Here is a 22,597-nt window from a genome sequence, read left to right as displayed (position 1 = left end):
CCATATATCTAAACTATCACCTGAATGAAATGGTAATTTAATATCAGAATTGATAATCCATCCATAGTCAGTTGTATTCTTGGCCCAACTGAATGATTCTCTGCAATTTTGTAGTTATATTGGGAGTCCTAGAACTTCATACTTCTGACTTCCAGATGACCATGGGATACATTATTTGAAATATTTGGCACACAAGGATCATCTCAAATTTTTACAATTACTGAACCATAATGCCATTTTTGTGAAGTGCAGGAGGACTGAAAAAATATTTTCACTGTAACGAGAATTCCACTTTCATTTCTTATCAGAACAGATTCTAAGCCAACAATTTTTTTTTAATTAAAGGCAAAGAAAAAGATCTCAAAGAACATCTTCAAAACAGTCACTAACTGCCAGTGCAGCTAGGAAAATTGTACTATGTATGTTTGAATCTTAGATTTAAATTTAATGTCCATCTGCTTTCCTAATTGTCCCAATTCTTCAATAAGGATATTTTTAAAAAATAATTAAGTACCTATGGATTTAGGGACTTTAGCAGAACTCTCCCACATCCCAAAATAGAGTCCCCCAGCCATGGGGATACAGAATCAATTCTTTCAGTGCAAACAGTCACAGAGCAGGAAACCTCACCATTAGCATTAACTGAGACTGACACCCCTCAGAATAGACTAAATCATCATCTGGTTCTTGTAGGGGATGTGCAAGATCACATTATAAAAATGCAGTCTGAATCATGAGAGCCTCTGTTCCTCCAGGCTGAACAACCCCAATTTCTTGAGCCTGTCTGCATAAAGGAGGCACTCCAGGCCTCTGGTAATTTTAGTGGCTCTCCTCTGGACATGCTCCATGTTTCTGTCCTTCCTATGCTGGGGATTCCAGAACTGGACACAGTACTCCAGGTGGGTGTGCTCTCCTCACAAGAGCAGAGCAGAAGGGGAGAATCACCTCCCTTGACCATCTGTCTGTGCTTCTTTTGATTCAGCTCAGAACCCAATTGGCTTTCTGGGCTGCAAGTGCACATTGATGGCTAAAAGTAGATGGGTTATTTTTTTACTAACATTTTCACCTTTTTACAACATTCTGTTGTGACTATGCTTTGTTTTCCTCTATTTCATTCCTGTGTAACATTTTCCATTACACTTTCTGTAACACAGATCTTATCACTTGTAGTGCTTTCATACAATGATTAAACCCTCTTTAATCAAGTAATTAACTGGTGCTACAGCATTGTATAAATTTAATGTATTTTTTTGCATAAAGTCCGGAAAATCTTTTATTAAAACTTTCCTTAACTCTATGTCTCCATGACACCTTTTTATTTAGACTTCAAAATGTGACTGGTTTTTAGAAAAAACACCCTTTGCCTTCAGGCAATTGAATGGAACTGCTATTGTAGCACCACAGCAATTGCAGATTTTCTCTTGCCAGTGGTGAAAGACAGCTGCCCCCTGAAAGTTGTTTAATTCATTTAAGATCTGAATTGGCACATGTCTGTCTTCATTGACAAAATCAGGCTGGTAACTTCCAATTTCTGATTTAGGTATCTAAAGTCAGGTGGGATAAAACAGGGTCCCAGCTACCTCACCAGAGATTGTGTTAAACAACTTAGCTATTCTGTTGAATGGAATGTTTTTTTTAATCCCCACTCAAAAATAGCTCCTCATTCTATAAATTTAGCCTCAATTACTGAAACTGCTGACACATTAACTTTAACAGTATTAAAATTCATATTGTTCATGTGAACCAAGGTTAATGTACAATCCAGAGGATCCTTATCAAACAAGACACATTTCAGAGTCTGAGTTTTCTGAATCCCTGACATTTGTATGCTGTAGTTACAGCCCATGTGGCATTTAGCTTTACTAATGTGGAAATTTCTTCCCAGTTCTCCTTGAGCACAAGAGAGAACTCATGGAAAGGAATAAAAATATTCAGCATGGGAAATAGTTCCAAAGCTCTTCTCTACATTAAAGATTTGAAGGAGCAGTGAAGATACTGGTGAATACTTACTCATACAGGTTCACTGAATATTGCTCTTACTGAAGAAAGGATAATATTCAAATAAAGTGAGCAAACTTGAGAGGTTTCTTACCTTCTTTTTTCAAAAAATAACCTCTAATCTAAGTGCTTCTCCTAACAGTGTATTCTAGTGACTCTTACCAAAAATCTAGCACATAAATTTGCATATAATAAAGAATTGATTTAATGTACTCAAGTGTAGTGTTGTTAAAAACTCTTTACTCTCATCCTTTAATTCTTTGCTTTCCAAGAGCTATTTCAATCTATCAACTGTAAAATATTAGATAATATTATTCATGCATGGTCTTCAGGTGTTTTGACACACACTTGTGATATTTTTCAAAGATGATAGTACAGTTCTGAAGAAGTCCAGATTTCTAGCATCTGCAGCTGGTAGCTGACCTACTAGAATGTGTGGTCTGAGATGTGAAGCTCAATTTTGTATCACTGCTATGGATTTAGAAGTCTTGTCTGAATCTGGAACCTCAGAACATTTGATTTGCAAGCTCAAAAGTTTATCATGTCTCAGGTTTGTCCCAGAGCATCAAATTGCCCTGAAAATCCCATGGTTTACTTATTTCCAGGGTCCTGATTCCTATCTGCTTCTTACTTCTCGAAGTAGGCAACCATTACTCTAATTTAAATATCAAGATTGAATAATTTCCAAAAGTATATTCAGTAGATTCTCTAGTTCCAACAGGAATTAATTCAGCTACTTTAAGAAGACTGAATTGAACAAAGGTCATATTGGATTATTACAATTATCTTTTCTGGCCTGGAAAAATCTTAGTATTTAGTATTTTAGGTATACAAATATTTACACATTCTGTATTCATACTTTTAGATAGTGTTAGCAGTCAACCCTACCATCTCCCAAAGCCTTGGGCTTGCCTGCTTTATCAGACTAGAGAAAGTGCCCTTGCTTTTTCTCTCCTAGAGTAGTAATGTCCCTACTTTAGCTGCACCTAAGTACATTGTCCTGTGCCAAGTACCCTGTGTTAGTCACTGTGCTGCTGTAAGAGAGCAGCTTTAGGTGTTGTGCTCCCTGTTGAACACAGCACTTATTGCCATCAAACCAACATACCCATTGGAAGACAGTATAGGAAGCTGACATTGTGAATTCCCTACAAAATTAAGTACAAAACAAGTGCAAAGAAATCTGGATTCATCCAAAGTGGCAGTGTCACCTGAAATGTTAGGAAGATAAACTAAACTCTTTGAGGATTCATCCCTACTCTGCTGTCTCAAGTGTAAGTAGTGAGTACATGGCTGTAGCCCTAAGTGACTATTAAAAAATTGTTGGTCTTTATGAAATAAAGAACAAGTCATATTATAGTTTACTTTGGTTTCTTTACTAGTTTGTAAGTCTAATTTCTGTAATTGCACCAATGCTAATCCATGGCCCTAGACTTAAGAGATTTATATGTGTATTATTTCCTCTTGCTACATGTCACAAGTCTTTCTGGACAACAGTTCAATATTAACCACTGGAACTGCAGCTTCAATTTTTATCAAGGAGTTGGCTGAAGAGAATGGGGCAAGAATAATTTAAAATTTTAAATAAGGACTGTAACTACGGAGGGGTAAAAAGAATAAATGCTTTTCTTCTCCCGTTTCTGAGAAATTTTTGTACTATTATTGTAGCCACATGCCATTAATCTGCATTTGTATCTCAGGTACACCAATGTATTTAGAATTCAGTCTTCCAGAACATTTATGGACAGATGATTTGGACTATGCTAATAAACTTCATTGTAAAATTCCAGTGAAACATCCTAGCAAAATACCTTAACTTGCAGTTTGCCTTCCTGTATTCTCCCTTTCCACGATGCTGTAAATTTCAGGCTGTCCACTGAACAGCTCATTACTCTGCAAAGGAAACATATATACAGTAAATCTTAGAGACATATCACAGGAAATAAAATTCTTAAAACATCCAACAAACCTAGTGTATTTTCAATGTGTACTTTATCATAATAAAGCTCACTTTGGAAAAAAAAAAAAAAAAGACATTTTACATTCCATCTAAAATATAAAACCTCAGCAGTTAAATAAATAACTCACAGCTATTTCACTTTAAGTGTGATGACTAATGAAAGCAACTGACATAATTTGTTGAATCTATGTCCTGAAAATGAAATAAACAACTTCATGGGGAACAGTAGCACATTAGAACACATAAATAGGTAGATTATTTTTCCTTCACCTTGCAGTCTCCTGGCGCAAGGCATTGAGAAATGTGTCAGGATGAAATAGCTCTGAAAGGTCAAGGGTGTCTGACAGTAGTTTCTGTTTCTCTGCTTTTTCTACCCAACTCTAAAAAAGAAGAGAAAAACAAAAAGACAAACAAACAAAACAAAAACAAAGAATCCTGGAGTTATGTCCTGATTTTTCAACATTTATAGTTAATATGCATTTTTCAATCATTATGATTAATTAAAAATGTTAACCTTAAAGATTAATATTAATTTCAATATTTCAAAACAGTAAACATAAGTTTAACACAGTTAAAAAGTACAAAGAAAACCAGCAGCTTATAAATAATGTAACACATCCATCCTAATTAAACTATTGCTCCATTCTTTGTGCACTGCCACTCACTTCGTAGAATGAAACTTTTTTCAAATTTCTAACATTATGTTGAAACCCTTGCCATTACTGTCCTTACTTTACAAGGTTCATCCTTTCAAGGATGCTTTAGGATCATTCTTACGTGTAAACTCCATATGAAATTCAAGAAACAATTGTTTCTCAATCTGCAGTGAGAGTTTAAATAACTACTTATCAACATTTTAAATTTTTTTTAATATATCTTAGCATTAGGTTTATGCTGCCATTTTTAGTGCATTAGTTTGAGACATGAATTCATAGAATTTCTGGTAAGATAAAAACTGTCCTGTGTTGTGCTGGGTAATAAATGAAACTAATAGAACTGGGAGAAATAAGTGGCCTTAATTATCCTTACTGAACACATGCCCCAACCTATTTATTTCACCCTGTCTGACAGGCAGCTATGGAGCCCATTACTAGGAGAAAACAAGCTTGGAAATTCCCATCAACGCAATGCACCATGTGCCAACATGAGAGAAAAGACACACATTGCACTGTGCAGTCATAATAAATCATGTGTCCTCAGGCATGAAATCTGAGTTTGATACTCAAAACTCTGACAACCTCAGATCAAATAATCTGTTATCCTCAGAGGAGTTATTTAGGTACCTGGGTGGTTATGCAACACTCCATACTGAAAATCTTGTTTTGAAACTTTTATACTGGACATCTTTGGTACAATTTCTTTGCATGGTATAGTCATGTGGTGCTGGTTTATACTGTGTATTATACTATGTAGAATAAACATTACATTACTGTATAAACTCCACTAAAAGTGGTTGCAATCCATAAGCTCCTTCACAGGAAGATTAATGTTTAACACCAAGCCAAAAGATAATCAGAGACTAAGATTCTGCATGTTATCAATAAACAGAGAAAGACAAAGCACGTTCCTTTCTAAATACCAGCTACTAGAATATTATGAAATTATTTCAACCACTGAAGAAAAAATCTTGGAAGCTACGTTCTCATTACACAATGCATCTGCTAGGCATCCATATCTTGTTTCAAAAGTACTTTACTGTATTTTTTAACTGTTGGCAGATGAGTAATTCCTTAGAGACATCTAGGATGTGATAAAATCATCCAAAATACAAGTAAATATCACTCAGTGAATTTTATTTTCTCAGTGTGTCAGACACATCTCCATAATGTTTCCACCATGTTCAAACATTTAATCTGTGTTTTTATCTGTCACATCACCAGTTATGAGCCTTCAAACCAAATGATTATGAATCAGGAATTTTTTGCTTTCCATTTGCATTAGCTAGATGTACACAGCTAATGGCTGTTGTCTGCAGTCTCTTTTATTATACAGCAGTAACTCTGTGTTCTGATTTGGACAGATTTTGTAAGCTGTTTTGTGTAATACAAGCAGACACAATCATTTCAACTTGTATTTAATATGACCATTCTATTACTGCTATCAAATAAACTCTTAATTTAATTGCTAAAGAGAAACATTGTCAGGAACATACAATGCTTATATTCCACCAAATTAAAAGACCAGTGTGGTCAATATAAATTCTGAACTCAGATAATTAAGTAGCTCTAGGAAATACACAATAACAAAAGCTTTCATTAGATCACATAAACAAAGTTGGTAATTGTACTGTTCTACATAAAGCTGAAGACATAGCTCATTCACAGCTGTTCAATAAATAATTTAAGATTTAAATGCAATAAAAAGTGTAATAAAGTGTATTTTACAACATCTTATATGACCACATGGCAGCATGATAGTGAAGTGCTACAGTCTAGAAAGACAACAACACTCTATTAAATGGATCATTTGTCACTGCAACTGCCATAGAGCTTGGAAGAGATCAGGTTTTGAAGGTAAGGAAGTTTAAGATAAGCTGTAGAAAGACAGAAGTTATGTTTCCTGAAAAAGAGAAAATCTGTATCAGATTAGCTGTTGTATCTCCATTTCTCTGTCTTAGCCCAACTCCAATAAAAACATATATTGACCTAATTTGTCAAAGTGATGCAATGTTGTTTGACTTCTTATTGATCTTGAATGACCAGCTAGCACTTCAGCTGGAAGGGGCTTCTTCCATCACCAGCTCAGCAGAAAACTTTGCCTTTCTGACAGAGGACAAAATTGTCCAAGCATTTGTCACTTGCCACCTGGATGACAGTGAGAAGACTACTACTGTGTTGGTTTTTGGGGTTTTTTTTGTTGGTGGTGTCATCCCAGAAGAGAGCTTTTATTGAAAACTGAGATTTATTTCTCTGCTTAGATAGAAAATTATATTCAGTGGTGTATGAATATGCATAGCCAGGAACAGTACAATTCTGATTTTCCACCAGTTTTAAAGTGATTCAAGAGTTACTAGGGAAAAAAATGCAGGACTTCAGAGAAGAGCAAATGATGGTGAGTAGCACTGCTAGGGGAGTTAAGTATAGTAGCAAATTTCAGTCAATTGGGCTTTAGATTAAGCACAGGTCAATCCAGCAGTTACGCTGGAGTTTTGTTTTCCTGACAGCACAGCATCTGTTCCATAGGTGTGCTCCTATACATACTCATATAGGGGTAAGTGCAGGCAGGAGTCACTGTGTTACACTCCAGACAGATCAAATGCAGAGGGTAACACATCCCTTCTCAGGAGCAACTGGAATACAACAATTTGCTCCCTTGTGGCAATTTTCTTGTATATGAGACCCTTCAGCTATTATTCTTGAGCTAGTTATCCTGTATTAAATTAACATGTGAATACTACAATATTTCATGTATATGGTAAGGTGTTGGCACATGCTGTCTTTCAAATGCTAAATCACACAGGAACTCAATATGGAATCTTATTTTTGGTGTTGACATGTTCTTTCCTTTCCTTTCCTGTCCTTCCCCTCCTCCCCCTCCCCCTATTCCTTCCAAAATCCCTTCCCCTTTCCCTTCCCCTCTCCCTTTTCCTTTTCCTCCCCCTCCCCCTATCCCTTTTCCTATTCTTTTTGTTTTCCATTTCCCTTTATTCTCTTGTCTGGTCTCCTCTCCTCTCTTGCCATTTCTTAAAAGACACATTCAAAGAAACTGTAATGTCACCTCCATCTGATAAAGATTATGGTTCTACTTCCCACCTCCTCTGGTTAAGAATTTGCAGGGGAGGGAAAACAGCAGCTTGGAAGATTCACTTGCAGGTAACAGGCAAGACTGCCTACCACAAGCCTTGGACAAAATCAGGACTATATCAGACATTATTCCCCTGCAGAGCTCTGGAGCAGGGATGCTGAAATACATATTGTGATGGGGCTGGTGTGACTAAACAGGGGTACAGAATACTCAATATATTAGGCACGAGTAATGATGGGATACACTGCAGTAATTTCTTTTATAGTACTTGCTTGAAGGCCATGCTATAATAAAAGCCAACTATTCACTTTGCTATGGTTCATTTTTTCTGGTCAATATCTCCTGTGATACACTTTCCACTAATCACCTCTCTCCCACAGTCCTTGTTCCTCCATTGCTCCTCTTCTGAAACATTGAGCCCTTGGACCACAGTCATCAGTCTTATCTTTTTTCTTTAATGTTTACCAGTCATTTTCTATCTACTCACATCCTCTCTTGAGGCTGTCAAAATTCAGAGAAATCACTCAGCCATGGCTGTTTCATAGAACTTTCCACCATCAACAACTCTTAAGGCTTAACCTAACTCCCAGATATGTACGCAATGTTTATCAAGCACATGATAGCAATCTAAACAGAAATTGTTTAATGCTGAGGGGTACACATCCCAAAACATACCATAGTGAAAAAGTAAAGAAGAAAATCTGTTTTTCCACAGTGGCTGAAACAGTGACTAATGCAACCCCAGTTTAAACAAGGGAACTCTACAACTGCATGGCTGTGTCTGTGACACGGCTCCCTGGGACTCACCATGCTGGCTCCTGAACACTCCACTGAACAGAACACTGCAACATGGGATTACTGCTCAGACTATCAAATGGTTTGTTCAACAAAGCATAGCTTTGTGTAGACACAGAAATTAATTAAGAGGTTTTTTTAACTGCTGTAATAAGCTGGAATGGATTGTTGTTTGTTCCTACAAAATAAAGTGATGGTACCTCAAATATAGTGTATGAGGTATTTGAAGCCTGTAAGACTTTTCTTTAACCCAGATAAGGATATTCTTGTGGCCAAATCCAAGAGAACAGCTCTTTACAGTAAGATGTCTCTTTCACAGTCCTGTCACACTCGAGGCCTAAGAGAATGCCTAAGAGGAGTTGCATGGCATGAAGTTTCATTAAAACCTGTTCTCAGGAAGTAATCCAGAGAAACAAAAAATATTCCACATTTTGTTAAACAGCACACTTTTTCTGTTTTTAGATACAATAGGTTTAGTTTTAAAATTATTTCTGTTTTAGATATTATTTATTCATAAAATTAAACATTTGGCAGCAGTAATATCTATGTCATTTTAATACCTACTGCATGAATTTTTTAAGCATCCTACAATATCATGGAATCATAGGACAATGAGAGCTAGAAAACCTCCAGAGATTCTCTAGTCCAGCTCCCCACCCTCAAAATAGAGGCAGCCATGAGCAGGTTGCTCAGGGAGCTTGTTCAATGATAGATTCCACAGCCTTCTCTGGGCTACCTGTGCCTGTGTCTGACAACCCTCAATGGGATTTTTTTCCTTCCAAATGCCTAATCAGAGGTTTTCCTTCTTTCAAATTGTTTCTCTTGGCTGAGTTCAGGAAGCGTAGCTACACATGTCTAAGCTATCTATGAAGCATTTTAAATTTTCAGAGCATATAACTAGATATACCACTACTAAATAGTTAGCATTTAAGAGAGAAGTGCTACACTGAAGTTATGCAAATCAAGAGCTTATTCCTAAGAGAAGATTTGATGCAAAAATTACAAAATTATAGAATTTAAATTGAAAGGGACAACTGAAAGTCAACTGATCCAATCACAGCTCAAAGCAGGGCCAGATTCAATGTCAGTTTATATTGCCCAGGGCACTGTCTCCTCAAGTTTTCTACATCTCCATAACGAGAGATTCTGCAAATCCCTCTGGGCAACTTGGGCTGTGGGTTTTTGCAACTGAACAGAAAAAAATTAGACATGTATTTCAAATGTGCCCTCAAAAGTGCTCAGCAGGGAGAAATAACAACTCTCTTAGACTTTTAATATGATCCTCAAGAGTTTTGCTTCTCTATTGTATCATGATATCTTGGTTGGCACATTATTTTTCAAAAATTTACAGCCAATAAGCAACAATAGGCAATAAAATTTAATTTTCATTATTCTAGTAATATCTTACTGTATTTTTTAGTTGAATTCTTCTGTTGGCCTATTAAAATTTTCTACTATTTCATCAGTCAGATGAGAATAAAATATGTGATACACTTGATTGAATAAATCCTCCTAATTTCATAATCTACATATCAGAATAATTAGCAATATTTATTTCTGAATTATTTTCTGTATTTTACCTTATACATAAGTATTTTTCAGTTGATTAAATTTATCATATGGAGTATTAGAAATTACACTGAAAGTGGTAATGATAAGGACTTATAAGAAAATACATTTTATTTGTAAGGAAAGCATTTATAACACTATACAGCAGCACTAACCTGATGGGAATTTTGAAACTCAAGTTCAAATGTAGAGAACAGATTCCCCAATGAATCCTAACTTCTGTTCAAACAGAGCCACTACATGGAATTATGAATATAAAACTATAACTGCCTGCAAATGTGCTCTTACACATTCTCCTCCATGTAAGGGCACACGTTTGATTCCAGTTGCACTCTTAGGGATTCTTCCCTTTGACTCCAGGGTTTGTGTTTCCTTCCTCAACCATTTAGCTTGTTGAACATTTAGAGACACAGATCACCTTGAGAAGAACTCAAAAAAAAAAAAAAGACCAAAAATAACCCAGGCCCCCAAACCACAATGCCTCTGTGTTTACTCCATTTTTAAAACACAGTCATGACAACAGAGCTGCTGAGTGAATCTGCAGCCTGCACTGGTTCCTTGAATTGAATGTGAACTCCCAAGAGTGGAAGCACTGCAAACACAACAGATAAACAATTTAGTTTAGCATTTGTCAAAAATTACTTTCATGAAGCTTTTCCTTCACAAACTTAATTTGAGATGACAGCTGTGAGAATTTATATATATATATATTTTATATTTGTAAAGGAGAACAATATGAAACTATGTTACCATTTCAGTTATATGGAAGCTCCATCAAAGGCAGAAAGTCAACATACAGCTACATTTCTGCCTTCCCCCAGAGAAATGTGAAAAGATTGCCAAATAGGGATGATGTCTGCTTGTGGAATGGCAGTGGGTTTTTATTAGAAAATGGGCTTGGTTTTATATATATATTTATGCAAATGCTATTTGAGGAATAACTACATCATGTTACCATTGATCTTTACCAGTTAAAATTCTCAAATCAGAGAGAACTTCACCAAGCCAGCTCCCAGCAAAATATCCACAGTTCAAAATAGAACCATGATCACACCTAGGTACCTTTTAGTTACAAAGCTGTCTCATTACTCTAAGAAATTATTATTATTCCTAGGTATGCATGAGTGACTATGAAATCAAATTAGAAGTTAGACAATAAAGGATTTTGAACAGATTGCTTATTATTAGTAAACAGAATATTTGTGTCAATATAGTGGTGATCAGAAGAGCAGGTTACTGCAACTGAGCTGTCTAGAAAAAGACAAAGCAGATTAATGGAATGTACCTGCAAACTACAGGATTAACGTGTTGCAGCCTTCTCATTTCTTAACGACTGCAATTTAAAATTACCAAAGTCTTTGACAGCACAAAATAAGGAGACTCATTTGAATATGTAAATTATAATATCCTTTTCCACCACTTGTACTATAATTAATTTAGCTTGAGATTTTGTCAGACAAGACCAACCATTTTCCTCTGCTTTCTCTTTTGCTTTGTCCATGATAAAGGAAAGCAACACAATGAAAAAACTGTTATTAGAAACTGATCAATCTACACTTTTTTTTTTTTTTTAATCACTGTTTCTTTTCAGATTTCTATCTGTATTGTGAAAGTGTACATTGTACTTTAAAGAAAAAATCACTGTTTGGTGGTTATTGCATTAGTTTAAACAAAGTATATCAGCTTTAAATCTTGGTACAGTCTCTTGTACCTTATGGAGTATATCACTGGCATCCATAGAAGATGTAAATGCAGAACACTGAACCTAGTTTTTAAATGTTTAATTTAATTTTTTTAATAGGTCAGAGATTATTTTATTCAAAATAAGATAATTTCTCAGCAAATGTGTAAAGACAATTACTTGGGTTTGTCTTCATTTTTTATGAGTGATCAGCTTCTGCAATCAGTACTCTACAATCAAAGAGCTGAACAAATGGTTAGTAGCATGATAAAGGATGCTGCTCAAACTTCTGCTTACAAGGTAGCTTGTAGTAATTTTAAAAGTATAGCCATTTTCACAAGGTATGCTTAGAATTCTGGGAGTTCAATGAACAGAAGTTGACTTCTGTTGAAATACATTATTTTTCAAAACATTTAAGCCTCACATTTATATAAAATCCTGAAAATTGAAGATGCCTCAGTTTAACAGTATGTAAACCTCACTAAGATTGCATTTCAGCAACTCACAATGAAACTAAATAAAATCCAAGTAGAGAGAGCTTTCCTTTTCCAATGCGGCTTTTAAAAATTGTTTTTCTACGCATAAAGATATTTTCTTCCAAAAATTTGAGATAATTCTTGATCACAATAAAAAAATATTTTTATTTAAAATAGCAAAATTTGCAGACTCAATGTGAAAATCCACAGTATTCTGCAAGGAAATAATAATTTCACTTTAATAAATAGTAATTTCAGTACCTCTTGAAGGAAAAGTCTTGAATTGGTGCACAAAACAAAAAAGAAAACTTAAGGAATCCTTCCATCTCGGGCACCCACGAATGAACACAGATTTCTGCAAGTCATGACTACACAAGCTCTCTGAGCTTAACAAACGCTTCAGCTTCTGTTTTAGTTTTCTTCCAAACTGGACCTTATTTCAATGGACAACTGGTGTGACCCATCCAAGTCCAACCCTTTCATTTTACATTCTGTGTGGCCTTCTGTTTGGGTGGTGCATCTGTACAAAGCACTGCTACTTAAGCCACTACTTAATCCATACAGTGAATAAAAAGGGACATGATACAATACTTAGAAATATCAGACCTTTAGATTTGCTTATTACACGACAAAGAAAATAGCTACATCTTTATAGAAGTAGTTGCACATTTCTAATTCTTACAAAGTCGTTATAACTTAAATATAAAAATGTTTTATCTAAGTTATGACTTAGATAAAAAATGATGAAAGATATATCCTGGCTGTGAAACTCTGAACAAAGTAAAATCATGCTTCAATATCATCAGAGCTGTGGGAGCCAATTAAAGTTCAGTTTCTTAGCAGATGATGTTTAGGCTGTTGTTGTAATTCTGTTTTGATATTTAAATCAGCTGGAGTCAAGAATAGCAACAGAAAAAACCTAATTCTTCAGAACAGGGTGGGAATTTGAATTAAAATAATAGCATGGATAGCTATAAGTGGCAGTATTTTAATTAATTTTGTGTTTTAATATTAGAATACTAAATCTGAAGCTTTCTGCACTGTACAGATACCCAAGTAGCAGCTGTTGAAACAGAGAGAGTGATGAGAGGGACAGTGACAAGGTGGAGAATGAAACCAACCTAATCCATCTAACTCAGCTACGCCTAAAGCCCTAAAGACAAAGCACTAAGCCCCTGTTGTAAAAAGTGCAAAGGCAATCTAATAGAAAAAAATCTGAAAAACTATAAAAACTAAATGGGATTCCTTAAAGGTGTATAGGAATGTGGAATGCCCAAGTAAGTGAACTTAGGGACTGAACATGACAACTCTGGGACTGCACAAGATTTATTATGGGATATTTAGGGGAAGGGCCAAAGGTGAGGAAAGGTGGGTGAGGGATGAAAAAGAATGTGAAAACAGAGAGAAAAGAATAAAGTGTCAGTACTACTACTACTACTTCCAGCAGTACTAGCCAGAGGAGGGTGAGAGGTTTGGGACCTGTGTGCTGCAGACTGAGGAAGCAAGACAAGGGAGAGACAAAAACTCAGTGTGACTTGTGGAAAGTGTTTTCCTTTAGTAGTAAAATCCACAGAAATAGGATAAGGATTAGAAAATATATGAAAATAGCACATTCGTGCCATGCTTATGCAGCTGCCTGTAAAAGTCCTGTCAACCTCTGTCAGCCTGTGTGTGGCTGTGTCTGTACAGACTATGTGTGTGCATCTATTCTGGAATTCATGCTCAGACTCCTTCCCTCAAATTTTATTTTTTGTTCATAGTATGCAGATTTTCTTTATTTTACCTTGTTTTTATTGAGTGAATTCAGACCTGAGAAGGGCAACACCTGTTATTTTTCTGTCTGTTGTGTAATGCTCTCAGTATATCTTTACAATTCTGTAAATTCTGCTATAATTGTTCTGCCATCTGCTCTATATTTTGGGTTCTTTCACATCCCTGTTAAATGTTTCTAACAAAACAGTTATTTCTATTATTTTTTGCTCTAGTAGCAAACATCTTGACAAGGCAGTCTTTAACAAATAATCTATATAGGTACTTAGTACATCCTTAAAAGATGCAATCTTTCAGTGCAACCTTGTTCTTTCAGTATCTCCTGTTTTCCTCTTGGAAAATACCTAAATCAAACCAGTCTCAAACTGTGAAGGCAGAAGTCAGTATTTTATAGTGAAAGAAATAGAGAGAGGTATGAGTAACTATCAAAAAAACCCATGACAGCAGAGTTGGTCATTTTAAACCAAATCAATCCAAAATATGCCCTTCACTGAAAAATAAAGTTGAAGATAATTTTCAGCATTATGAGAAAATCTTTATTGAAGCCTGTGTTTAATTTTTGAGAACTAAATCTAGAATTAACTCTAAGTTACACTAATAAAATCAACAACAAAAAGTCACATAAAGGGCAGTTAATTAAAAATAATTATGGCTATTAAAAATAATATGTAAAAACATGGACTGGAATCACATTTAAGGAAAAAGATTATTCAAGTGAAATGAACAATTAGAAATAACCAGTATTTTCTGGTTAAATTCATACATGAATAGAACCACAGAAATTATATTTCAGATGTAATCTGATTGGAAGCTTGAGAAGCAAAACAGACTGATAATGCATTACTAAGAATTGTTTCAAATACAAATGTATTGCATCCTTAAAAACCTACAAAGTGTAAGAATCAGTATCTGGTCATTTGTCACTATTTTTGTCACTAACAAAAAACCTAATACAATCTACTGCTTAAAGATACAGTTAAATATGTGCTATGAAGTTCTGCCTTAATAATCTGTCCCTCTCTTACAGTAAATACACATTTAAATTGTAAATTACTTCTTTGTAATAACTTTCATAAAAATAAGTAATTTTTAAATATGCTTGGTTGAAAGTCATATATTACTGTTAACACCAATTTCATCCTGTGACACTGCAATATTATCTCCACTTTGTATCAGAGGTGAACTCCACACAGAAGCTTGAACTCTAATCTCAGGCTTCCATTTTAAAATAATCATCTAAGTAAGGAAAATCTCATGCAAATTGGTCACAAATAAATAAAAGTAGAAGCTGCAGACTGCAAGGTACTCTTTACAGTTAGAAGCATTGCAAATTCAACCACAAATTATGCTTTTTTAGTAACAATGACTATAATAGTCTAAAGAAATAAGTTCAATTCTAGTTATATGGCCAATAATATCTAACCATGAATTATAATTTTCTGTAAACAGATTAATTAAGCATTAGCAAAAAAAAAAAGAAAAAAAAAAGCAGTTTGCATAAGAAGAAACTTATTAATACTTTAAAAGCATCCACTTGATAGTTTCTTTAGAAGAAGTGATGTCTAGACATTGTGTGCCCCTCAAATCTTCCTTCTGATCTGACAGTCAATCCTAATGTTCACAGGAATCTTCATATCCCCCTGGATAAGACTCTGTTAATCAAGGTCACACCCAGCAGCTTTCTATTTATTGTGTGGAGGCAACAGAAGTCCTGTCTCTCCTAAAGGAATTTGCCTCTCTGGAAGGTTCAATCTGTTTCCTTAAATACTTATTAATTTAGGGAAATAACTTTTTCGTCTGCCTATTATCTAAAACATACCTCTACTGTCAATCAAACTACAGATAGACTTATCTTACCTAAAAATTATCTCCTCTGTCAGACTGTCAGACAGAGGTCAGATTTTACCCCTTCTCTTTTAGCCCCTTGTAAGCTTGGAGAGTGGAAATGTTTCCTTTATGTGCTTCAAAGACTAGTTTTCTATTAAGTTTTACATCACTTCTCTTCCAATTGCTTCACTTTCTCTCTTTATCCATACCTCTCTACCAGATTAAAGATTGCATGTTGTCTTGGACATAGAGATTCACCTGAGTAAATATAAACCTATTTTTCCACAGTTCATCAGGAAAAGTTACAACAATCTAAGATGTAAGATGTAAATCTATTGTGAAGACACTAACATTACTGTATTTACAGTTCCTGCTGTCTTCATATTTTTTCATCTATCTTTAAATTTTACATGTCTTTTCACACATCTAGAATTTGGGGCTTGAGTTTGGAAAAGTTTTCTCTAATGCAATTCACATAATAAACTGTGTCACTTGGCACCAGTGTAATGAGGTAAAATGACTCTAAAATTACCTGTATAGCAAGTGCTCGAGCTACAAGACTTCTAAGATATTGTAAAGGATCTTCTGGACCTTCCCACTTGCTTTGCCATGTGACAGGACACTGAAATAAAAATATGCTTACTGAAAGTATGAATTTCAAAACCATCATCATTATATTATGAGCTATCAATTTGAATGAAATTAAATAATCTGGAGATCAAATATATCCACAGAGAAAATAAGGCAATGCAAGTAAAACAATCATCAAAGCATACAACCACTAATAGGAAGGTAATATTTTTTCTAAATCTTTACTTGGCCCACAGATATAAAGTGGTGATGAAGAATAAACAAAAACCTCTGCTGTACATATGGGAAGAATCAACAGGTTTCACAAACACTTCAAAATTTCTTAAATTGGCACTTTCTTGGAAAGCCAGAATGCCATATTCCTACTGCAGCCGCAGTTGTGTGGCTCTGTGGTGAAGTGAAACTGTACAATTTCTCTGCATGACTATTTTCCCAACATCTTAAAGTGTTTGCAGAACAACACCTGAGAATAAAATCCTGCAAGATATCCCCATAAAAATTTCTCACTGACTTCAAAAAGCAAGGCTGAAAATAGTCCGTTGGATTTTCTCCTTATAAAATGAGGATAAAAACATTAATTGTGCCTACTCCACAGCAATCTGTAAAGCACATGAAACTGATTCTGCAAGATTCTCCTATTAATGTGATAGAACTGATGTAAATCATTACCTGACATATATCATATACTGAAGATGCTGATCAGAATAAAGATTTTATACTGTTAAGCATTTACAGTTGCATTTTCAAGGAGAGGTTCATAGTCTAATAGCATTTGTGCTAAACAGATTTTCCAAACCTGATCACAGAAGTCTATAAGAAGTATATTTCAAAGTAAATAGTCCATGTGTACTTCTATAGATAAAACCCAGACAATATCTGGACATTTATTAATAATGAACTCAATAAACTAAAATACATACAAGATAATTAATAACATATAGTGATCTGTAAGCTTTTTTGCATAATTATAATTTTTTGAAAACACTGTATTTGGAACTATTACCCATGCATTTCACAGACTCTTCTTCTAGATACACATTAACAGGAAACTCACCAATCTGCCATTTAAAAAGCATTCAAGCAATATCACTAATACATCATTCTAAATTACTCTGAGTTTAAAGTAATAGCTTTGCTAATTGTTAGTATTGAAGCATAGTTCAGATGTACACTAATATTTTTTAAAATAAGGCACATCTGAAACCATCAGAAGTCATATATTTATTGAGTTTCTCACTTCTATTGGTCATCTAGCAGCTTCTTCAGGTATTATGATCTTAAAAGAACTGCAAATCTTGGTGCTTTAAAATCAAAGATATTAAAAACAGTCCTTTATTACTTAATATGTAAGTAAATTAAACTAAAGAAGAACAGTGTACTGAAAATACATGTAACAAATAACTTTAAGATGACAAATATAGTGAGGTTTAGTTGCCATGAGGTTTAGCTGCCATGCCAAGAGTGTGACATCAGCCTCTGGAGGGGTGCTAGTAGGATTACTTTATGGTCGCAATCAAAAAAAGTGATCTGTATCAAGGAAAGTGGCTACATAAAGCAGATGAAATGCCAGAAACACTTCGTTCAATGCATCAGGATGCACTGAGCTGATGTTTTTGAGGGACAAGAATGAATAACATCTTTAAGTACATTTTTGTGACAGTGGTCAGATTCCGAGCTCCTGCTGCTTCCAATTTAAGAGAGCAGGTTAAGCACACAAGAAGTCATCTTCTTTTGCTCAGTAACATCCTTGTAAATACTAGAAAATAGCCATTCCATGTATCATTTGCTTTCTCTATGGCTTATACTTAGCACAAACTTCTACCACATAGTTAAAACGTGTTTAAGAAGGCAATGAGATTGCTAACACAGAAGGGTTCATTTATTCTAATTTTACTGCAATTTTGCTAACACATGCTGTCTTGTGAATCTGAAAAGACAAATAATTTAATTCCTGTTTTAATTAGAAATTTCCTAGATCAATAAATGCATAACAGTCTTTCTAACAATCATTTTTTCTTACACAAAGATAAACAAGATGTTAATAGGAATTACAATTCATGGTAGGGCCAACCTCAGTATCTATGCATTTGCATCAATCCAGTTTATCAGCTGCTGCAGATGAAACAAAAACAGAGTTGCAAATCCATGTTTGACTGTCTTTGGCATACAATTATCTAGCTATTGATGACAGAGCATGTAAATTTGCAGTCACTAATTGTACCAGCTGATAAAGAAGCCCAGCTTAATGTCAGAAAACACAGTGAAAGTACATGTGCAAATTTTGGTTGGTTTTCTTGTGTATGAAGAACAGAGAGTGAGATGACAGGGTGATATGAGCGGCACAGCTTGTTTGCTGTGATACATACTGAATAAATGCAGAGAGCTCTTTGTGATTACAATTGCAGTAAAATTTAAACGTTAAGACACTGTAAAAATTAAGTAAAAAGACAGATTTACATGTTCTACTGGCTAACATATGTGACTTAGCATGATTTATTTGAAATGGAAATAGTATTCTACAACTTCTAATTCGACTGGATTAGTCCTTAAGAGAAAGCTTGATACCAGTATAACACCCAGAAGGTTTTGTAAGTACTTGAAGTAACACTTCCCTGGGTTTTCATTCCAGGAATAAACATGGTTCTGTTTTAGAGTTTCTATCAATTAAAGAACTCCACTACCAATAAAAAACCTTGCAGAAAATGGTGACATGAAAATACCTATCAAAATTTTGCTTGGTTTCCTTAGGTTTTTTTCATTGCTTATAATGTAAATTAATGACAGAATTAATTACCTTCTGATTTAGCAAAGCACTTGCTAGTCTTTGGACTTCAGAACTGAGTAATGAGGTACCTCTGATGACTTTACTTAAAGAAGCAAGTGACTGATGAACACTTTGTACGAGGCGAATGGCATTGAATTGTTCCAGAGTAATGAATGATAAGATTGGAGATCCTTGTTGCTCCACAGGAGGAGACACCTTCTGATGAATCAGGTTAGAATTCTAAAAAAAAAAATATATGTGAGGTCCAATTAATGAATTCAGGAAATTTTGTATTATGTTATATGACATATTATTTGTTTATTTCGTAATACTTCATGTGACCTTCTTAATTTTGAAGCAGTTCAGATATCCTTCCTTTTCTGATGCTGCATAAAAACTATGATACTCTCAGTATTGCCCATGATATACACACCACTTTCTAAGACAACTCTCTTTACTTCAAATTAGAGGAATTTATGATAAATTGACACCTCACGGAATAAATGTTTTTAATATTTATGTTAATACCTTGATTTAAAAGCAGTACTGTGTGCTGGGTACTAATGTATTGCAAGATATGCTAAGCCCACCCCAAAAAGGTGGGGTCAGGTGTCAGAGAAGAGGTACACTCAAAACCTTGGGCACACGCCCCCCATCCAAGGACCACAACTTCCTACTAAGACCATCACTGGTTCCAAGGGTGGTGTTATCTTTCCTGTCTATCCTTTATCTCTCTCTCTCTCTGTGATTCTGTTTCAAACCTTATCTGGGCACATAAGGGCAACCTAGTGTCTAGCTTTGTTAAGTTTTACTACTGCTTGCTTTGTTAAATTTTGTTAGTTGTAACCTGTTGTTTTCAAAATGTCCTTAAAATTTGCTAAGCCATAATCCATTGCTTTGAAAGTACCATCATTTGTAATTCTGCTAGTTGTAATCTCACACACTTTATAATCTCACTATTGTTTAAGTTCTGTTTTTATACAAACCTCCTTGGTAATAATCTTACTCCTAGAGTACCATGCAGAGAATTCCCAAACTTAATCTCACCGAGTGGGTTGTTAAAAGATTAATTAAAGGAGGAAGACTGGGCCACACCACCCCTGGGCTTCTCTCTGAAGGAGTTGAGAAATCAAGGGGATCCAATCCAAATCTCCCTGGTTCAACTCCCACTCTGGGGAACTCTACCTGTGCCCACCCTGTGGGATGTAGCACTGTACCCAGTGCTATCTGGTTTGGCCCCCACACCTGGGGAGCTGTGCTCACTTTGTGACATGTGACAGTGCCACATCCACCTTGTGGGTCATGACAAATATAAACCATGCTGCCAGCTACAGCCATTGTTTTGGTAAGACTAGCTCAACTTGAAAGAAAATTAAATACAAATAAAATAAATTAATACAAAATAAATATAATAGTATGCAGAAATCTTGAGTAACTCAGATTCTGACAGGTACCGCTGCTCTCACAGTGACATTTTTATTATTTATTTCCATTCCATTACAGCCACTGAGAATCCAAATTTATTCAGTAATTCCAAGTGACAGTATCATTTTGCAAATCTTAATTCATATGCAGCTTGTTACAAAAATATGTTTTAGTATGTGTTCAAAATTGACAACCTGAAATGTGACATGATGCTGCACTGAATTCCAGCGATGGAATTCAAACTTCTATTGGAAAATTCCACAAATGCAAAAAGAAAACCCTAGACTTTGGGAAAAACATAGCAATATTTTGCTATGTTAATTTCTAAAGATTTATTAAAGGTAAAATCAGATTTACTTTTTCTGAAGCACCTCTTTGTAAAATAACAAGTAGTTTTGGCATTTTTTTTCATATTACATACACTTTGAATAGTCACATAGAATCTTGCTTTCCAGAAAAGAGAGGAAGTCTGACTCCATAACCACTCCCAGACACAATAAGTTTGTCAGAACTTTTATGTGTTTTTATTTCAAGCTCAAACTGCATCCAACCACCAAGAAACAAAATGAGATGAACTAAATGACAGAGCAATGCAGATACTTCAGTCTATGACTGAAAGGAAAATGAAAGATGAGGTCTTCCCTCACACATAATTTAAAAGTTATTAAAAAAAGTTACCTACTGTTCAAAGAGTGAGAAACTCACAGTAGTTAGAAATGTTATGTTTTGTATTTTATCTTTGCATACATCCTGAAATCACAGGAACACTTTCACTTCAATTTTTTGAGACCATAGTTTTTTGAGTATGTAAAAAATGTAAAAGTCTCACAAGTTAGTTGATAATTTCTTACTGGAATCCAAAAAGGAAGAACAAAGACAGTGTAACTTGAAGGCTTTGCTCAGTCTTTCACATATTCTGTCTTACTTGACAAAAAACTTAATGATAGATTAGGCCTCCAAGTTCCTCAATACTGTCCTTTACATAACAGTCTCCTATGAATTCCATATTCATTTCATCACCCTTTTAAATGCTTCTTTCTCCTGAGAATTTGTTAAAAAAACCCATCTGTCATTTTTATAGGAAAAATTAAACATGAATACTGATATCAGCTTATGCATTTAATGTTCTATTAAATTTCCTTAAAATCTATTATGTATATAACTCACATCAGGTTTAAAAATATCCTCACGACTTGCTTGGGAATTAAGATGAAGAACTGCTGAATTACTTAGTGCTTTTCCTAATCATAAGAAACTGAAGATAGGTTCTAATCTTTAACATTAAATACTATATTATGCTACTAATATTAAATTAGGTGTATTTTGAAACTTTGATCATTTTTCCTCTTTCACTTCTGTACATGTTACTGTAAGACATCATACAGTCTCACCTAAGATGCTCCAGAGTTTTTCTCCATTCCATTCCTAAATTCAAGGCTTTTTAAACTCCAGTACATTCTGAAAACTGCCTCCTCAGACATGCAAAATTTATGATGAAAATAAACTCATATTCCTCTGCTAGGTCTGCATTTTATTAAAAATTCAATGTTGATGGTGGTGGCAGGTTTTAGAAACCTATTTTGGCCTTTTTATGTACCTATTCTGCCTCACATTTGAGACTCTCTTCCTTTTCTTTTAGATAATACCCTCATGGTTTAGATGAGAAGGTCCAGCACCCTGTCAAGCTGAATCTTAAAATTGTAAAAGGTTCTTGGTAGCCAGCATTTAAGTACTAGAACATAGCAATAAGATCTTCCCTAAGCCTTCTTTAATCAAGGCTGAACAAACCTACTTCTCTAGCCTTTCACATCAGGCTTCCAAGTCCTTTGATCATCTTTGTAGATCTTCTCTGGACTCTCTTCAGCTTGTCCACATCTTTCTGTATATACATTTTTGAAAATTTTCATTAAAAAAGTCTCTTGTGCAAGCTTATATAGAGAATTTGAGGGTTTTTTAACTTAATGGTGGGTTCATTTCGATTAATTTGACTAAGCTGCTAT

At 34.9% G+C, this 22,597-nt stretch overlaps 1 protein-coding gene across 2 annotated transcripts in view; it reads right to left on the bottom strand.

The window, feature by feature from the left end:
• Positions 1-22,597, bottom strand: part of DYNC2H1 (dynein cytoplasmic 2 heavy chain 1) — a 147,670-nt gene that overhangs the window by 8,813 nt on the left and 116,260 nt on the right. For both annotated transcript variants that reach the window (XM_071734517.1, XM_071734525.1), the window contains exons 84-87: positions 19,203-19,412; positions 16,350-16,439; positions 4,226-4,335; positions 3,807-3,888 (exon numbers count right to left, since the gene is read on the bottom strand). In XM_071734517.1, coding sequence (XP_071590618.1) covers positions 3,807-3,888; positions 4,226-4,335; positions 16,350-16,439; positions 19,203-19,412 — 492 coding nt within the window. The remainder of the gene's footprint in view (positions 1-3,806; positions 3,889-4,225; positions 4,336-16,349; positions 16,440-19,202; positions 19,413-22,597) is intronic.

The sequence above is a fragment of the Heliangelus exortis genome, chromosome 1, assembly GCF_036169615.1.
Source record: "Heliangelus exortis chromosome 1, bHelExo1.hap1, whole genome shotgun sequence".
Lineage (NCBI taxonomy): Eukaryota > Metazoa > Chordata > Aves > Apodiformes > Trochilidae > Heliangelus > Heliangelus exortis.
The sequence above is the reverse complement of the archived record's forward strand: the minus strand, read 5'-3'. Positions and strand labels throughout refer to the sequence as shown.